This window comes from Tupaia chinensis, unplaced genomic scaffold (genome assembly GCF_000334495.1).
Source record: "Tupaia chinensis unplaced genomic scaffold, TupChi_1.0 Scaffold000315_1, whole genome shotgun sequence".
NCBI lineage: Eukaryota > Metazoa > Chordata > Mammalia > Scandentia > Tupaiidae > Tupaia > Tupaia belangeri.
In genome coordinates, this window is record NW_006159808.1 from 994043 (window position 1) to 1008782 (window position 14740).

At 42.9% G+C, this 14740-nt stretch overlaps 1 protein-coding gene and 1 non-coding gene across 3 annotated transcripts in view; one reads left to right on the forward strand and one right to left on the reverse strand.

Moving 5' to 3' along the window:
* Nucleotides 1-1699: 1699 nt before the first annotated feature.
* Nucleotides 1700-1801, forward strand: LOC114008263 (U6 spliceosomal RNA). The gene has a single exon (XR_003549821.1). It is a non-coding gene; the product is annotated as a U6 spliceosomal RNA (small nuclear RNA).
* An 8527-nt stretch (nt 1802-10328) lies between these two features.
* The window catches only part of UBE2D3 (ubiquitin conjugating enzyme E2 D3), a 43246-nt gene continuing 38834 nt past the window's right edge, over nt 10329-14740 (reverse strand). For both annotated transcript variants that reach the window (XM_006151145.3, XM_006151144.3), the window contains exons 7-8: nt 13791-13884; nt 10329-11803 (exon numbers count right to left, since the gene is read on the reverse strand). In XM_006151145.3, the coding sequence (XP_006151207.1) occupies nt 11758-11803; nt 13791-13884 (140 nt within the window). In that variant the 3' untranslated portion in view covers nt 10329-11757. The remainder of the gene's footprint in view (nt 11804-13790; nt 13885-14740) is intronic.

Below are 14740 nucleotides of genomic sequence, written 5' to 3' on the forward strand. Positions count from 1 at the left end.
GGCCCGCCGGCTGGGCCGTCACGCTGCGGGCCGGGTCCCCGCGCCTGTGCCCGCGCCGTCCCTTGGCGGTTCTTTCCCGGCTCGGGTGGGCACAGCGGGAGGCGAGAACCTTGCACGGTAATTGTGACGCCCAGACCCCTGGGCGCCGAGCGGCACGGAGCCCCGGGAGGTCGGGACCTGACCTGTAGTCCGGGTGCCAGCTGGTGATGCCTCGGCACACTGAGCCGCCCAGACGACCCGCCACTTCCCGTCGCCAAAACGCGCACAGACCCTGCTCAGCCAGCGGCGGCCTTCCAGGGGCCCCCCCCCCCCCCTGCCGCTCTGCCCGCCGGCTCTGCCAGGGTCCCGCCCTGCGAAGAGTAAACAGGAACTGAAGACTGAGAAGGCGCATCTGCGAGTAACCCAGGGCCGGCCTTCCGTCCTTGCTAGCGCGCTACGTGCTGATCTTCCGTAAAGCGCCGCCGCCGCGGAGTTCCTGGGAGCCGCGGTGCGGTGCTCGCTGCCTGCGGGCCTGGGCGTGGCGCAGAGTTTGGGCCCCAGAGTTTCCTGAACTCTAACACGTGGACACTTCCTCCTTCTCCAGGTTGTTAGACGCACAGGACGAGTTCCCATGGCACCGCCCCGAAATAGCACAGTTATTTCAGGTCTTGGAGTCACATGGCCCACCCTGGAGTCAGGCCCCCTTTGGCAACAGAATGCAACAGTGATCCTGGAGCCAGAGGGGATTTCAGCGTGAAGTACGCTGCTGCTTCTGTGCTGGTTACCTGCCTTGTGTGCACGTCTAGGCGGAAGTCTGGAAAGGTGTTCTGGTCCCATCGAATTCGAGCTTCTTTTTGCGTTATAGTGGCCCTGGGATTGCCTGGATCTGTAAGCACAGACAATAATTAAATATTGGGGGGGGGGGGCATGGCTTTAGACACATGATGGAGCATCAAGCCAGTGCACTTACCTTTACAGCTGAGGGAACTGGACTGAAAGAAGTCAGCGACTTGGCTGTCATAGATGGTCGTATAGTGAGTGGCAGGCGGGATCCAAACCCTCCACTGCTGGCTCCCACCCCTCTTTCAGCAGAGCCCCACTACCATTACAGTGGAAAGCCTCTAGCTGGTCCAAGCCTTCCTCACTCCTGGGGCATTCTTAGGACAGAAACAAACCTCTCAAGCCCTATGGTGTGCCGTAAGTCATGGCTTGAAGTGGCAGCTGTGGTCTGAGCAATGCCTATAAGGAGCTTCCTGTCAGTGAGAGTAGCAAAGGAGTTTTTCCAGAAACCCAGAGACCCCATTATGCCAAGTCAAAGGAAAATTCATCATAACCGATAGGTGTGGATATATCTTCTTGTTCTAGAAAGAAATACTTGAAAGGAATAATTTGGGGGACAAAATAGAAAGTTATCATTCCCCCTTTCATTCCAGTACACAAGCATGACAACAGATTACTTCAGTTTGAGACCAGTCGATGGTATAATGATTATGTCGCTGGACTCCCACATAGTCCACTGTGGTTCGAGTCCTTGACCTGGCAGCTTAAAACACCCTAGGGACATGTGCGTGTGTGCCCAAAATCCCAAGGGGAGAATGGAGGAGAAGGGATTGTGGTTTGGCCATTCCCCTGAGAGGTGATTTCTCACTTTCTGTCTCTCTGTCTCTCTAGAGAACGCCAAAAAAAAAAAAATTACTTCAGTTTAAGATCAGAAAGTGGGGTGCTCGCTTTGGCAGCACGTATACTAAAATTGGAATGATACAGAGAAGATTGGCCCCTGCGCAAGGATGACACGCAAATTCGTGAAGCGTTCCCTATTTTTGACACTTGTTTGATGTTTGAAGATGCAACAAAATATAACCATTGATTTGTGCAAAAGTAAAAATGAATATAGAAAAAAAATCAGAAAGTGGGACGGACAGGTGGCGTGGTAGCTGAGGCGCTGGACTCCCTCATGCTCAATCACGTTCAAGTCCTGGACCTGGTGGCTTGCTCTTTCACTCTCCCTCCCTCTCTGTCTGTCTCTCTCGGTCAAAATTGAAGAATAATGATAATGAACAAAATTAAAAACAACAAAAATCAGAGAGCATCTAATGACAGCAAAAAGAACCACGGCTGTTATCAGCGATCTTCCGAAAATTGAGGTTGACACTGATGACATGATGTTTTCATTTTGCTGTGTATCCAGCAGTTGGCATAAAGAAGTCATGATACCAGGGGCCAGCAGGTGGTGTGGTGTTTAAGGGCACTGGGCTCCCCCATGGCCGACTGCGATTTGAGTTCCAGACCTGGCGGCTTGCTTCTTCACTTTCTCTCTCTCACTCTGGTCAAATTAAAATAAATAAATACATAAAGTTGAAATAAAATAATTTGTTAAAAAACATCATGATACCAGATACAATTTTTAAAATATTCACGACTATCTGTAACCTTACATTGCAGGAACTCCATTTCAATCATCTCAGTTGATGCTTTCCAAAATTTGAATTATTTCTAACAAGTGATAGCTCCTGGCCAGAGACAAATAGTGCTCCAAGGGCTGAAATGATGTAGGAGGTCAGGATCCTGCCACCACCAAGGCCAGGGAGGTTCAAGCCCACGAGATAATTACGGAAGTTGTTATCCTGTTTTCCCCTGTTAGTAGGAGTCCTTTTACTGATAACTTCCCAACGGCATCTGTAGTTACATTCTATTTTCCGCAGTGGCCTGGCTTGCCACCTAACTGGATCCAAGGCCCTGAGAGGCCTGCTAGGCCCTCGGGTTCCATCTCTGCCCAGAGGAACACAGGCCTCATGGGATCTGGGGTGAGAGGTGCACCAGCCTGTCCGGCTTCCTGTGTTGAAACCTCCTGGAGGCACTGTGGGAGGAAGCCACTTTCCATGGAGGAAGCAGGAAAACCAGAATTAGTGGTGCAGGGCCAGGTGGGGTGAACCACCTGCTTGTCCACCTTAAGGAGACCATGACTTGGGGGGTGGGGGACATTTGGCATTCAAGGACTATTCGGATGAGGCCTCCCTGAGGTCCCTTGGCTCCAGCCACGACTCCAGCAGCGACGGGTGGGAGTTCCAGGCAAGGCCCAGGGGTCTGTGGAAGGGGATACTCTGAGGCGTAAGGAGTGGGAATTAAACATGCCCCCCAGTTAGGGACCAGTGATGTCATAATGGTTATGTAGCTGGACTCCCATATGAACCAACTGTGGTTCAAGTCCCTGACCCTGTGGCTTAAAATTCAGACTGGCCACATGTGCATGTGGGCCCCAAATCCCAGAGGAGAATGGAGGAGGGATTGCAGCATGGCCATCCCCTCTGGGAGGTGATTTCAAGCTTTCTGTCTCTGTCTTTCTGGTGAACTCACGCTCTCTATAGAAAAAACAAATCTCTGTCCCACCCTCCTTGGGAGAAAACCCTGCTCTTCTCCACACCCCACCCCAGGCCCAGGGCTGCCAGGACGAGTGGCCAACCTCTGACCATAGAACGATGTTCCCTGCCACCTCCCCAGACATTGCGGAGTCAGTCCCCAGGTGGCCGTCTGTCTGGCCACCACCACGAAGGAGCCTGGCTGGACGCGTGACAGGTCCTCGAGGCCGGGTGGAAGGGCTGGTGTCGAACAAGTGGTGGCCTCGGTGGTCACACGCTGGGCGCATGGCGTCCTCGTCCCAGTCCTCCAGGAGGGCGCCTCTGAGCTGCAGCTCAAGGCCTCCGGGTGTGGCATGGCCACTGCGACTTTCAGCGCTGATCTGCGCGACCCGCTGGTCTGGGCGGGTCCCGGTGGTGCAGACAGGGCTCGCCCAGCCGCCTGCTCCAGGCTGCGGGGTCAGCCCCGTCTCCTGGGGCTTCTCCCTGTGGTCCGCGGCGTTGATATCATCGCTGTCTGCTCCACTCCCGGCCGCCTGCAGACGCCCTGGGGGTCCGTCTGGGCCCAGATCTTCCTCCCGCCGGCTCCGTGGTTCCCAGCTGGGCTGGTCATCCGTGCTGGCACCTGCACATTGGCGGCAGGGCTCGCGCTTCACCACTTCGTTGGTGACTGTTATTTGGAAGTGTGCACTTTTATCTGCAAGGATGGGGGATTCCCAGCGACCATTCTGGGGCTGATTTCTAGTTTAATTCCCCCCTGGCCTGAGAGTACATGCGGGCGTCAACCAAAGTTGACGGACAATGCGAATTACGAAAACACTATGCACACGTTTCAAAATTTCTGCACCAAAATAAACTCGTATTTCAATTTGATTCTTCCACCAACCTCTTGAAGTCTTCCTTTTTTCTTTAAAACATTATTTATTTAATTCTATTTATTCATTAATTTATTTTAATTTGACGAGAGAGAGAGGAAATGAGAAAGCTAACCCACCAGGTGCAGGACTCGGACCATCATCGGCCATATGGGAGTGCCCAACGCCTTAATCACCACGCCACCTGCAGGTCCCCTTGAAGTCCTCTTCTGCAGGAATGGGTTCAGAGAAATCCTAACTCTCTGACTATTGCTAGTGCTGTAATTAAGAAACGCCTTTGTCTAGACCCCGGCTTTCTGTGACTACTTGCATTGGTGTACCTGGAAGATTGGTGGGTACCATCCTAGACCTGTTACAGTTCTTGAGACACTACTCGTTTTTCAGTGACTAGAAACAAAGTTTTTAATAATGTTTCCAGAGGGTGTCCATACTCACCAAAAAGGGGGAAACCAGTTCCCTTGGGGAATGGGCGCAGGGCAATCCCTTCTCCCTCTCTCCCTCCTTTCCGCATTTGGGCACCACCACACACTGCCCAACATGTTTCTCAAGCAAGCAGGTGCCAGGTTCCAGTGGTGCTGCTGGCCACATGGGATCCAGCTGCCTTAACAAGCACACACCATCTGGCCCTGACTTTTCTTTTATATTCACAACTACATCAAAAACACTGGAGGGCCAGCAGGTGGCATGGTGGTTAAGGTGCTGGACACTCCCACATGGCCCACAATGTTTCAAGTTCTTGACCTTGTGGCTTGCTTTCTCACTTTCCCCCTTTCTGTGTCTCTCTCTGGTTAAATTATAATAAATGAATGGGACCAGCAGTTGGCGAAACGGCTATGTTGCTGGACTCCCATGTAGTTGACTATGGTTCAAGTCCTGGACCCTGTGTCTTAAACTCACGCCTGGCATGTGTACCTGCATATCCAAGATCCCAAGAGGAAAATGGAGAAGGAATTGCGGCGTGGTCATCCAGCCATATATATATATATATATTAAAAACTGGCACATATATATGGAAAATATTGATTTAATTCTGAGAAAAAAGCATAGCAGCTTCAAAACTATCCAAGTTAGGTAAATTCACTTATTCTTATGTTGATTCGGTGGTATTAACAATGAATTAAGAGTACTGCTCAACTGAAAAGCAACATGAAATTTGATATCTAGTGTTCAAATTTTTCTTGTAGTTTCTGCCAACATATATTTTAATTAAAATCTGTATACTGATTTCATGCTAGAAAATTTGTAAAACACTTTCAAAAATGCATACAATTGTTGATTTGTATTACCCAAAATTTCAATTTCAGCAGAAATGTTGTACCTGTCCAAATAGGTCATGAGTAAGCTCTTCCTTTCCTTGGAGCTTTGATTTAATTTGCTCACATGTACTATGATATCTGTGAAAAAGCATAAATCACACTGCTATATTTTTCATCACGGAATATTTGTGTAACTTTATGATGTCTATAAAGATCTTCCATAACTCAACCAATGATTGTTGACAAAGATCACTCATTAAATTGATTGTCTTGTATTCCTTTCACTGGTTTCATAAACTGGCAATGATTCACAGAATTTGCATGTTTATACTGAATAATTTTACAGAAAATTTTAATTTTTTACTTATTATTATTATTTTTCATTTGCTCACCAGAAAACCCAGAGAAGGAGAGAGAGGAAAAGTGAGAAAGCAAGCTGCCAGATCTGGGACTCAAACTGCTGTCAACCATGTGGGAGTCCGGCACTTTAACCACTGTGGTAACTGCTGACCCCTACACTGAATAATTTCAGTAAATCTATCCATGAAACTTCTAATTTGCTTTAGAAAATTGGGCACAAATATTTTTGATATCTATCATGCATGGCAATGAAGCAATAAGGGTATCACAAGTAACATTTTTTTTTGAGAGAGATTTTTCACTGTAGGGTGCGTGTGCTCGCCAGACAGAGAGAGACATAGAGACAGAAAGCGAGAAATCACCCCCCAGGGGGGACGGTCACGCCGCAATCCCTTCTCCTCCATTCTCCTCTCGGGATCTTGGGCACGCACGCACACGCGCCCGGCGTGAGTTTTAAGCCACCAGGTCCGGGACACGAACCGTGGTCGACTAAGTGCGAGTCCAGCGACATAGCCATTACGCTAACTGCTGGTTCCCTCACAAGTAACATTTTAAGATGCTAATAAATTTGTCTTTTTTCTTCATTGCCAGAGGACTCATGCATTCACTGCAGAGACAGAGACAAGGGCAGAGTTAGCACATCCCCAGTAGGGCATGGGCATGCCACAGTTCCCTCTCCATTACTTCCCCAATCTGTGGGGACTGTGAGTGCACATACACACCTGCATTTGTCAAGTTTCCAGGGCCAGGATTTGAATGGCTTCCTTAACCACAGACTACCGGGCCAGCCCAAATTTACACTTTTGACCTAACATAGCTAGAACATTCTCTCTTTATGATATAAATTAACTTCTTCCTCTGAAAATTTTGACAAACGCTCTTTAAAAAAATGCATGAGTTTATTTTCTACAAATTGACATTTCTTTATAAATTTGGAAACCTTTTGAGATAAAACATACCCCAATATGGTCGTGGGTTTTTTTTCCCTTTTTAAATTTTGCCATAGAGCACATGCTCTCACCAGTGAGAGAAGAGAGACAGAGAGGAAAGTGAGAAACCACCCCTGAAAGTGGATGGCAATGTCACAATCCCTTCTCCATTGTACCCTTGGGACTTGGGGCATGTACGCACACATGCCCGGTATGACTTTCAGGCTGCTGGGTCCAGAACTTGAACTATGGTCAACAATATGGGAATCTAGTGCCTTAACCACCATGTCACCTACTGGCTCATGTTTTAAACTGCCTAGGTCTACCATAGTGGTTGTAGTAAGACTCCAGAACCTGATTATCGAGATTTAAATCCCAACCTCCTGTTATGAAGAGATAACTAATTTGTGTTGCTTAACCACTTTTCTCTAGGTTTCCCTTTCTGTAAAGTAGGTTAATAATATAAACATAAAATAAGTATACAAGTTTATGTATGTATGCATGTATTTATTTAGAGGTTTTCGCCCTAGGGTGGGTGCACTTGCAGGAGAGAGACAGACACAGTGAGAGGGAAAGAAAGAAATCACGCTCCCAGTGCGGGAAAAGATCGAAACATGGTGCTTGTCTTCTCTGATGAAAGAATGGGTGAACTCAATAAAATAAAAACAGAACACAGCTTAGGAAGAGAACTGACAATGGGATCTTAAAACATACTCCAAGTCACGTAAGGATCACTCTTTTGAAACAAGGCCAGAGTGGGACAAGTACTTTATAGGGTAGTAGGAAATAGTGCAAAATAGTAGCAATGGGACTTGTAGGACACTTGACGAACAACTTCAATTGAATTGCCCTACCCTTTCTAAAAAATTCTTTATTGGAGGTTTTAACATGGTTCCCCATAACATCTTTTTGTTGTCAGATCTTTTCAGATACTTTCTCCATTTATTTTCCATTACATTGGGACAAAAAGTTCTCATCTACCTTACAGTACACTTAAATTCAAACACTACAAACACCTTTAACAATGTCTTCACTAGAGGAAAAAGTTGCGCAGTGGAGAATGTGGTCTGGGTTCCAAGCGTCGTTCAGCCATTCAGCACACCACTAAGCGTGTGGTTCTCGGAGACTGGCTGTTCTTCATACTGGACCCAGGGCCAATTTACACATTCTGCAAATGATGTGGCACTATCATTAAAAAGTGAATGTTGTTGGCTAATTATTCAGTTTTGATTGTAGGGTACTAATAAATATTCCATTAACATTCCAAATGTTTAGTATAAAATCTACCTTCCTGTAGTATTACAGTTGGGAGTACTATGAGTTTGTCAGGCACTAGAAATTCAGTATTGAGGCATGCAAACCAGTTTCCAATAGCCACACATAAGCAAATTACAGAACAATTACTGGGTCAAAAGATTACTGATAAATTCTGTTAAAGGGAAGTCCCAGGAATACTCTCAAAGATGGATCAGAACCATTTGGAGGGCTTTTGAACACAGGTTACTTGGCTTCACCTGTTAAGATGACTGAAATGGGCCCCGATTAGAATTCTAAGGAATTTCCAAAATGCTGCTGATACTGTTCATCTTAGGGTCATTTTTGAAAATTGTAATCCTTACTTCTCAGTATTTTTTTTTGGGGGGGGAAGAGGTTATCTGTTATAGGGAGCGTGCAGTCGCCAGGCAGAGACAGAGACAGACAGAGAGAAATCACCCCCCAGGGGGGATGGCCACGCCACAATCCCTTCTCCATTCTCCTCTTGGGATCTAGGGCACGCACCCATATGCGCCCCATGTGAGTTTAAGCCACCAGGTCCCGGACTCAAACCGCGGTCGACTACATGGGAGTCCAGCGACACAGCCATTATGCTAACTGCTGGTCCCTCAGACAATATTTTTTAACTGCTGTTTTAAAGTTTAAAATCGAGCTCTCACAGTATTAAGTTGAAGTGTGGATTTCATGGGTTGACTGGAATTACTGAGTAAGACGAAAGTGTCTTTAAACACATACTTTAATGGTAACAATTCCTTTAAGCTCAATTAACTTTAGCTATTACAAGTCTTATGCAGATGTCACTATTAGACAATATTTAGTGACTTGCACTGGGTTCCTCATAAAATAGAAGACAAATTCACTTAAAAGTGTAACCAACAATCATTTTAACAGTTTTGTTAAGCCAACACAAAACATGGCTGATTTGAGTCCCCCCTCCCCAAAAATCACTAACACAAGCATGATCAATATCTTAAGTATACTTCAACTATGCCATAAAAAAAGGTGAGTGTTTCACTACCCCTGAGACCACTAGGTAACTGTGGTTCATACTTTTAAAATGTGAGCACACCCACACAAGAAAGCAAACTAATCTGTTTTAAAGTAAAAATCTGATTATCTCATTGCAAACTTGCCCAGAAAAATTGGAGTCACTTAAAATGTAATTTTTAAATGTAAATTTATCAGTATCAAGTCAACTGGACTCATTCTTTTAGACTAAGAGAAACTTTGAAACTTAAGTTTATAGGAAACACAGAGTAGTCCAAATTGAATCTAATATTCACTTCGGTCCTACACACGGCACTAGCGACATCAGGTTACCGGGTGGAGTTGGGGAAGGTGGGCACAATCTTAGCTTCTTTCGAAGGTTTCCTCGTGGATGACCTCAAGTCCAGTGTCCATACATTCACAAATGTTGGTTTTCCAGGTACTTTATCGTTTTCTTACACCTGGAGAAGCCTCTATGGCTTATTCCCTTAGGAGTGACATAAGAAATGTTGTATAAAGCATCGAGTCAAAGAGAGAACTGGACATATCCACTAAGCCATTATTAACCATTAATGACTGAAGGAAGTCATCAAGGTAAATACCTAGTCTAATGCCAAAAAGGTCATTTTGAAAGCCAAGTAGTGATCCATTGTTTTCTAAGACTGTGTTTTCTGTGGGGCTTTCAAGAAATATGCCTACTATGTTGTTGTTTTCAGAGTATAGGAGTCCTAGCAATAATTATTTTGAAAACAGAGAGCAGTTATTTCTTACCTCATAGAAAAGAATGTTACTAATATCTTGACACCCCCTTCCCAATTTTAACAGTATGACATCTACACTGAAGGAGCCATTGTTACGCAAAAGATAAAACGAAAAAATTCACTCATTGGAAGATTGCAGTTAGATTGATATTTCCCAACGAAATGCGTATTACAGAATTAGCAAGGCCAGAAAATCTTTAGAAGGCATGCACTTCACTTCCAGTTCGGAGAACCTTCAGTCAGTGAAATCATGTCCAAACTACAGATTAAAATGTTCATAAAACTTGAGCGTTAACATTTATTTCTAGCTTTCCACATCTGTGTGCAGACGAGGAGGATTGCACATAATGTAAGCAGTGCATAACTGTGGAAGTGAAGTTACAGATATGCTAGAAACTGAATACAGGACATTTAAAAACTAAAGCAATGGACAACTTGAAATAACTTGGGAAAAAGAACTATAGGGTCAGGATTACAAAGGGTGAGAATGGTAATGCCCTTGTTATTGCAGAAATTAAATTAGTGGCACAGATAGCACTTGTCAAACAAAAAATAATCCAATAGCATTGACTTTTATTCATTCATGTAGAGTCACCTGAAATGATATCTGTTGCATTTAAATGCTCATTAATGCAAATGGCTGAACACATCCATTTCAATGGATACTTAATATCCCACATAGTTAAGTCACTTCAACACAGCCTCATGACAACTCCCACACCAAAACAGTACTTTATTTTGTAAATTTTGACCCATTATTACTCCCATGTTATTTTTTTTTTCAGCTGTTGAGTGTACAAGGTGAAGAGAAATTTTAGTTAGACGGGACTGCACCTGGAATAAATTTCTTATAACTTCATATACGTTTCAAAACTGCTGGGTCCCAAGTTCATTTCTGAACTCCAGGGCTGCCAGTATCATGTGCAGCATATTAAAGCTACACTATCTGAATAGCTTATAATTCTGCATAAATCAGGTCAAGCAATGTGTCAACCTGTAACAGACTGTGCACTTTGACTGAACATGGCAAAATATTCACTCTTGAACTTTACATCATCATTTGATGTCAAACAATGAAGCAAATCCCAACAGTATATACAAAAAAACAGCTTTGCATTTACAAAAGATTGTTTCCCATACTGATTAATCCAGGCAGCTAACTCATTGGTTTATGCAACTTTATTGAAGAAAAATAAATCAATTACTAGCAGAGCTATTAGTTGATCACTCATCCATTGACAACTTGCATCATTTACTCAGTGCTATATTAAACAGTGTATTGGAAGATAGATTAACTAATAGCTCCAAGCCTCCTAACAATTTAAATGAAAATTACAAAATGTTTGACTCCATTTTGGAATACAAAGGGTGTTTGACTTCCAATTTCCATTCTCTGTAGAACAAGAACAGGTCATTCCTTTATTGACATGCATAAAATACATCACATTTTCTGTTCTGCCGATGCTATAAATTCAATACCAATTCTCCAGCCACATAAGTTATGAGCATAAAGTATATCATGTAACCTCAAATCTCTAACAGTGGAAGGCTTAACCAAGAATGGATGCTGCTAGAATAATGCTGCTTCCTCTGATGTGGCAACTGCGCATCCATCTCCCTCCCCCTCAGATGGTCTCTTCAGCATGTTAGAGCAGTGAGGAATGGTTTTAGTCTCATAACCAAGTTAGAGTGAAGACATTGGCCACATAATACACATGCTCCATTTTTTAAAAAATTCTGAATCTTGGGCAACTGTTCTCTTGTAACTACTTTACAGTTTCTAAAAGCAGTTATTGTCCAAAGCTGGGAGAGCAAGTCTTCTCAGATGAGCATGTGATTGAATGGAGGGAGGTAAACAAAAAAATAAAATTAAAAAAGATGAGGTCTGATAGGGGAGCAGCCGGATAAGAAAATCAAAAAAGGAACAGTAATTTAAAGTTTATTCCAGCTATAATGCAGGTTATTCTGACTTAAAGGTAGCATCACATGGCATACTTCTGAGTCCATTCCCGAGATATTCTGTTGTACCTGTAAATAAAGATATTATTTAACAAGTTAATAAAGTATTCTTCATATTTTAAAGGGAAAGAAAAGATTTCTATTTTACTTCCAGACTTCATTATGAAGTTTTGTTATGATTAGAATAAAAGCCATTAAGGGAGAAATAGCATTGGTACTGAAAGCAATGTGGAAGATGACAGCCTTATGGTTTGAAAGCAAGATTATTTCAATAAATATAAGAAAGTGGCACTGAGAGTGGGAGGCTAACAAAAACCAAAGACCCTTTCTCTCCACCACTAAGCAAATTTTCTTTTACAAACTCTAAAACCAGTATCCATTCTGACAAATTTTAACATAAAAAATTATTTTACAGTTCATCATGAACATTAAGTCAGAACAGCATACACATTCTATACATGTATAGAACTTTCCATCAGAGCTGGAACCAAAAAGCTATTAAAAACTGTACTTCTATCCTAAACTATGAGAAGTTACTTGGCCCTGGGTATACTAAAAGAGAAAATACCTTGAGACTTAGCTGAGGCAGAAGAGTAAGACACTGCGGTAGGTGGTGAAAAAAGAGTAATTTTCAAAAGGCAGCGAGTGAGAGTGGCTGTTAATCAGAGCCACACGTTATATTGAAAACCTGTGGCAACTGGCACTACGAAGCCCCGCTGAGTCTTGGCTGAATGAGGTATCTCGAGGTACAACCAGGACATCTTTGTTTAGAAAGATCAATAGGTAATTTACATATGAGCAAGGTTATAATATAAATAGTAAAAATCGCTAATATTGATAAAATACTATCAATTATTCTGTGGATTATATTCATGCCACAGGTTACTTACCCCAACAAAAATATAGTGATAATCTTAAGAAATAAATATATGTCAAACGGACAGTCTAAACTTTAAAAAATATTAATAGCTTTGCTTCAAATGAAGAATTAAAATACGGGTTCAACTACTTTTCTCAACTTTAATATATGTAGGTTCTACCAATTCATGGTAATCTCATTCAACAATACCTTTTCAAAAAGCCAGCACTTTAAAAACAAAGGCTTTATTTAGCATACAGGGAGCCACGAAGTAGAGCTGACACTAAGGCATGCTTGTCAGTATAAAACACTTAGATGCTTAGGTTTGGAAATGTTTTCCCTTTACATCCCTACCTCCTGGCAAAATCTGAACCATGAACTCCTTACGGTGTTGGTACAAAGACTCAAGCTAATATTTATGCACCATAGTAGTCTGAAAAAGACACTACTTAAATTCCATTTCTTAGTGCTATATAACTGCTTTGCCATGCAAGAATATTTTCAAGCAATAATAACTACTAGGTATACTTTCACATTAAACAGAAACCGAGCAGTTAAAATGTACGTTTTTCCAAAAACGGCCACATCCGTTACCTTTTGTTAGTTCGCAGTGCTGTACAGCATGCAGCACCCAAGTGCTGGCAGTACCACGAATACATGAATAAGCGCACCATCGAGTGCAGGTCCTCTTACCCTACAACATAGCGTACTTCTCTGTCCACTCTCTTGCTAACCTATTGTACCTAATTGAATAAGTACACTTGGCATTAATTGTAACATACGAAAGTTATAATGGTGTAAGTTAAACATTAAGAATGACTTTAATATTTGAGAAACGTAAAACAGTATTTACAACAGAGTAATTTTTTTTGAGGGAAAACACACACTTGAGGGTAAAGAAAAATCTGCATTCTTCTCCCAAACTTGAGAATGAAGTGTCAAAGTATTTAAAGCATTATAAAGAACAAAAAATATTTTAAAGGGGCTATTCACTGTCACATAAGCTAAAAATTAGTAATTTTAAAGAAACAACCACATTTCAGTAATCAGCTTTCTGTGCATTTTATAACTATTACCTTACCAGAAATAAAAATGAAATCTTCTTGGCATTCCCACAACTTAAAGCAGAGCACAAGCCTAACTCATTATACAAAGATCACCTTACACAGTTTTTCCCTTCAACTGTCCCATACTTACTTATCTCTGTCTGTTTTATAGATCCGTGCAATCTCTGGCACTAGGGGGTCATCTGGGTTTGGATCACATAGCAGTGAACAAATGGATAAAAGAACTGCAAGGAAACAAGTGTCTGTTATCCAACACAGGTAGTTTGGGTAATCAGGTGTCAAGAGTATTCAAAAACATGTATTATAAACCTTTATCTTTAGAAAAATTTTCACTAGTCTATATCTTAATCTCAAGGGGACAGTTTGTAGCAGTTTTTCATAATAAGTATTTCCATAAACTTTTTTGAAGGCTCTACATAAGTGAACACCCAGGCCATATTATTCTTAGGTTAAGGTAAGATAAAACTCTCCGACTGCTCCACTCAATGTACGCCTTCTTCAATTTGTTAAGGTAGAAACCATATTCCCATTTGTAACAATGCCAAGATCTATCTAGTTCACTTCTAGTTCATCCGCCAACCTGTTCAACACACCAACTTAGAAGATGTCAAGCATAGGTCTCATGCATTTTGAGGATTTGTTATGTGCCAGTCTTCACGAAAAGAATTGTTGTAAGATTTTAAAATACAAATACTGAGGATTGGCCCTGGAGTTCTAATCAATAAGGAGCAACAAATTTTAAAAACAAGAAATTTCCTGGTACTCTGAGAGGGAACTACACAAGCAGTTAAGAGAGGCGAATCCCACATGACTGATGACAATGTTCAAATCCTGGCCCTGGAGGTTTAAAAAACATGCAAGGTTGGGACCAACAGTCAGTGTAATGGCTATGTCGCTGGACTCCCATGTAGACGACCGCGGTTCGCATCCCAGACCCAGTGGCTTAAAACTCACGCCGGGCGCGTGTGTGTGCGTGCCGAAGACCCTGAGGGGAGAATGGAGAAGGGATTACGACAAGGCCATCACCCCGGGGGGTGATTGATTTCTCGCTTTCTGTCTCTGTCTCTGTCTGGCGAGTGC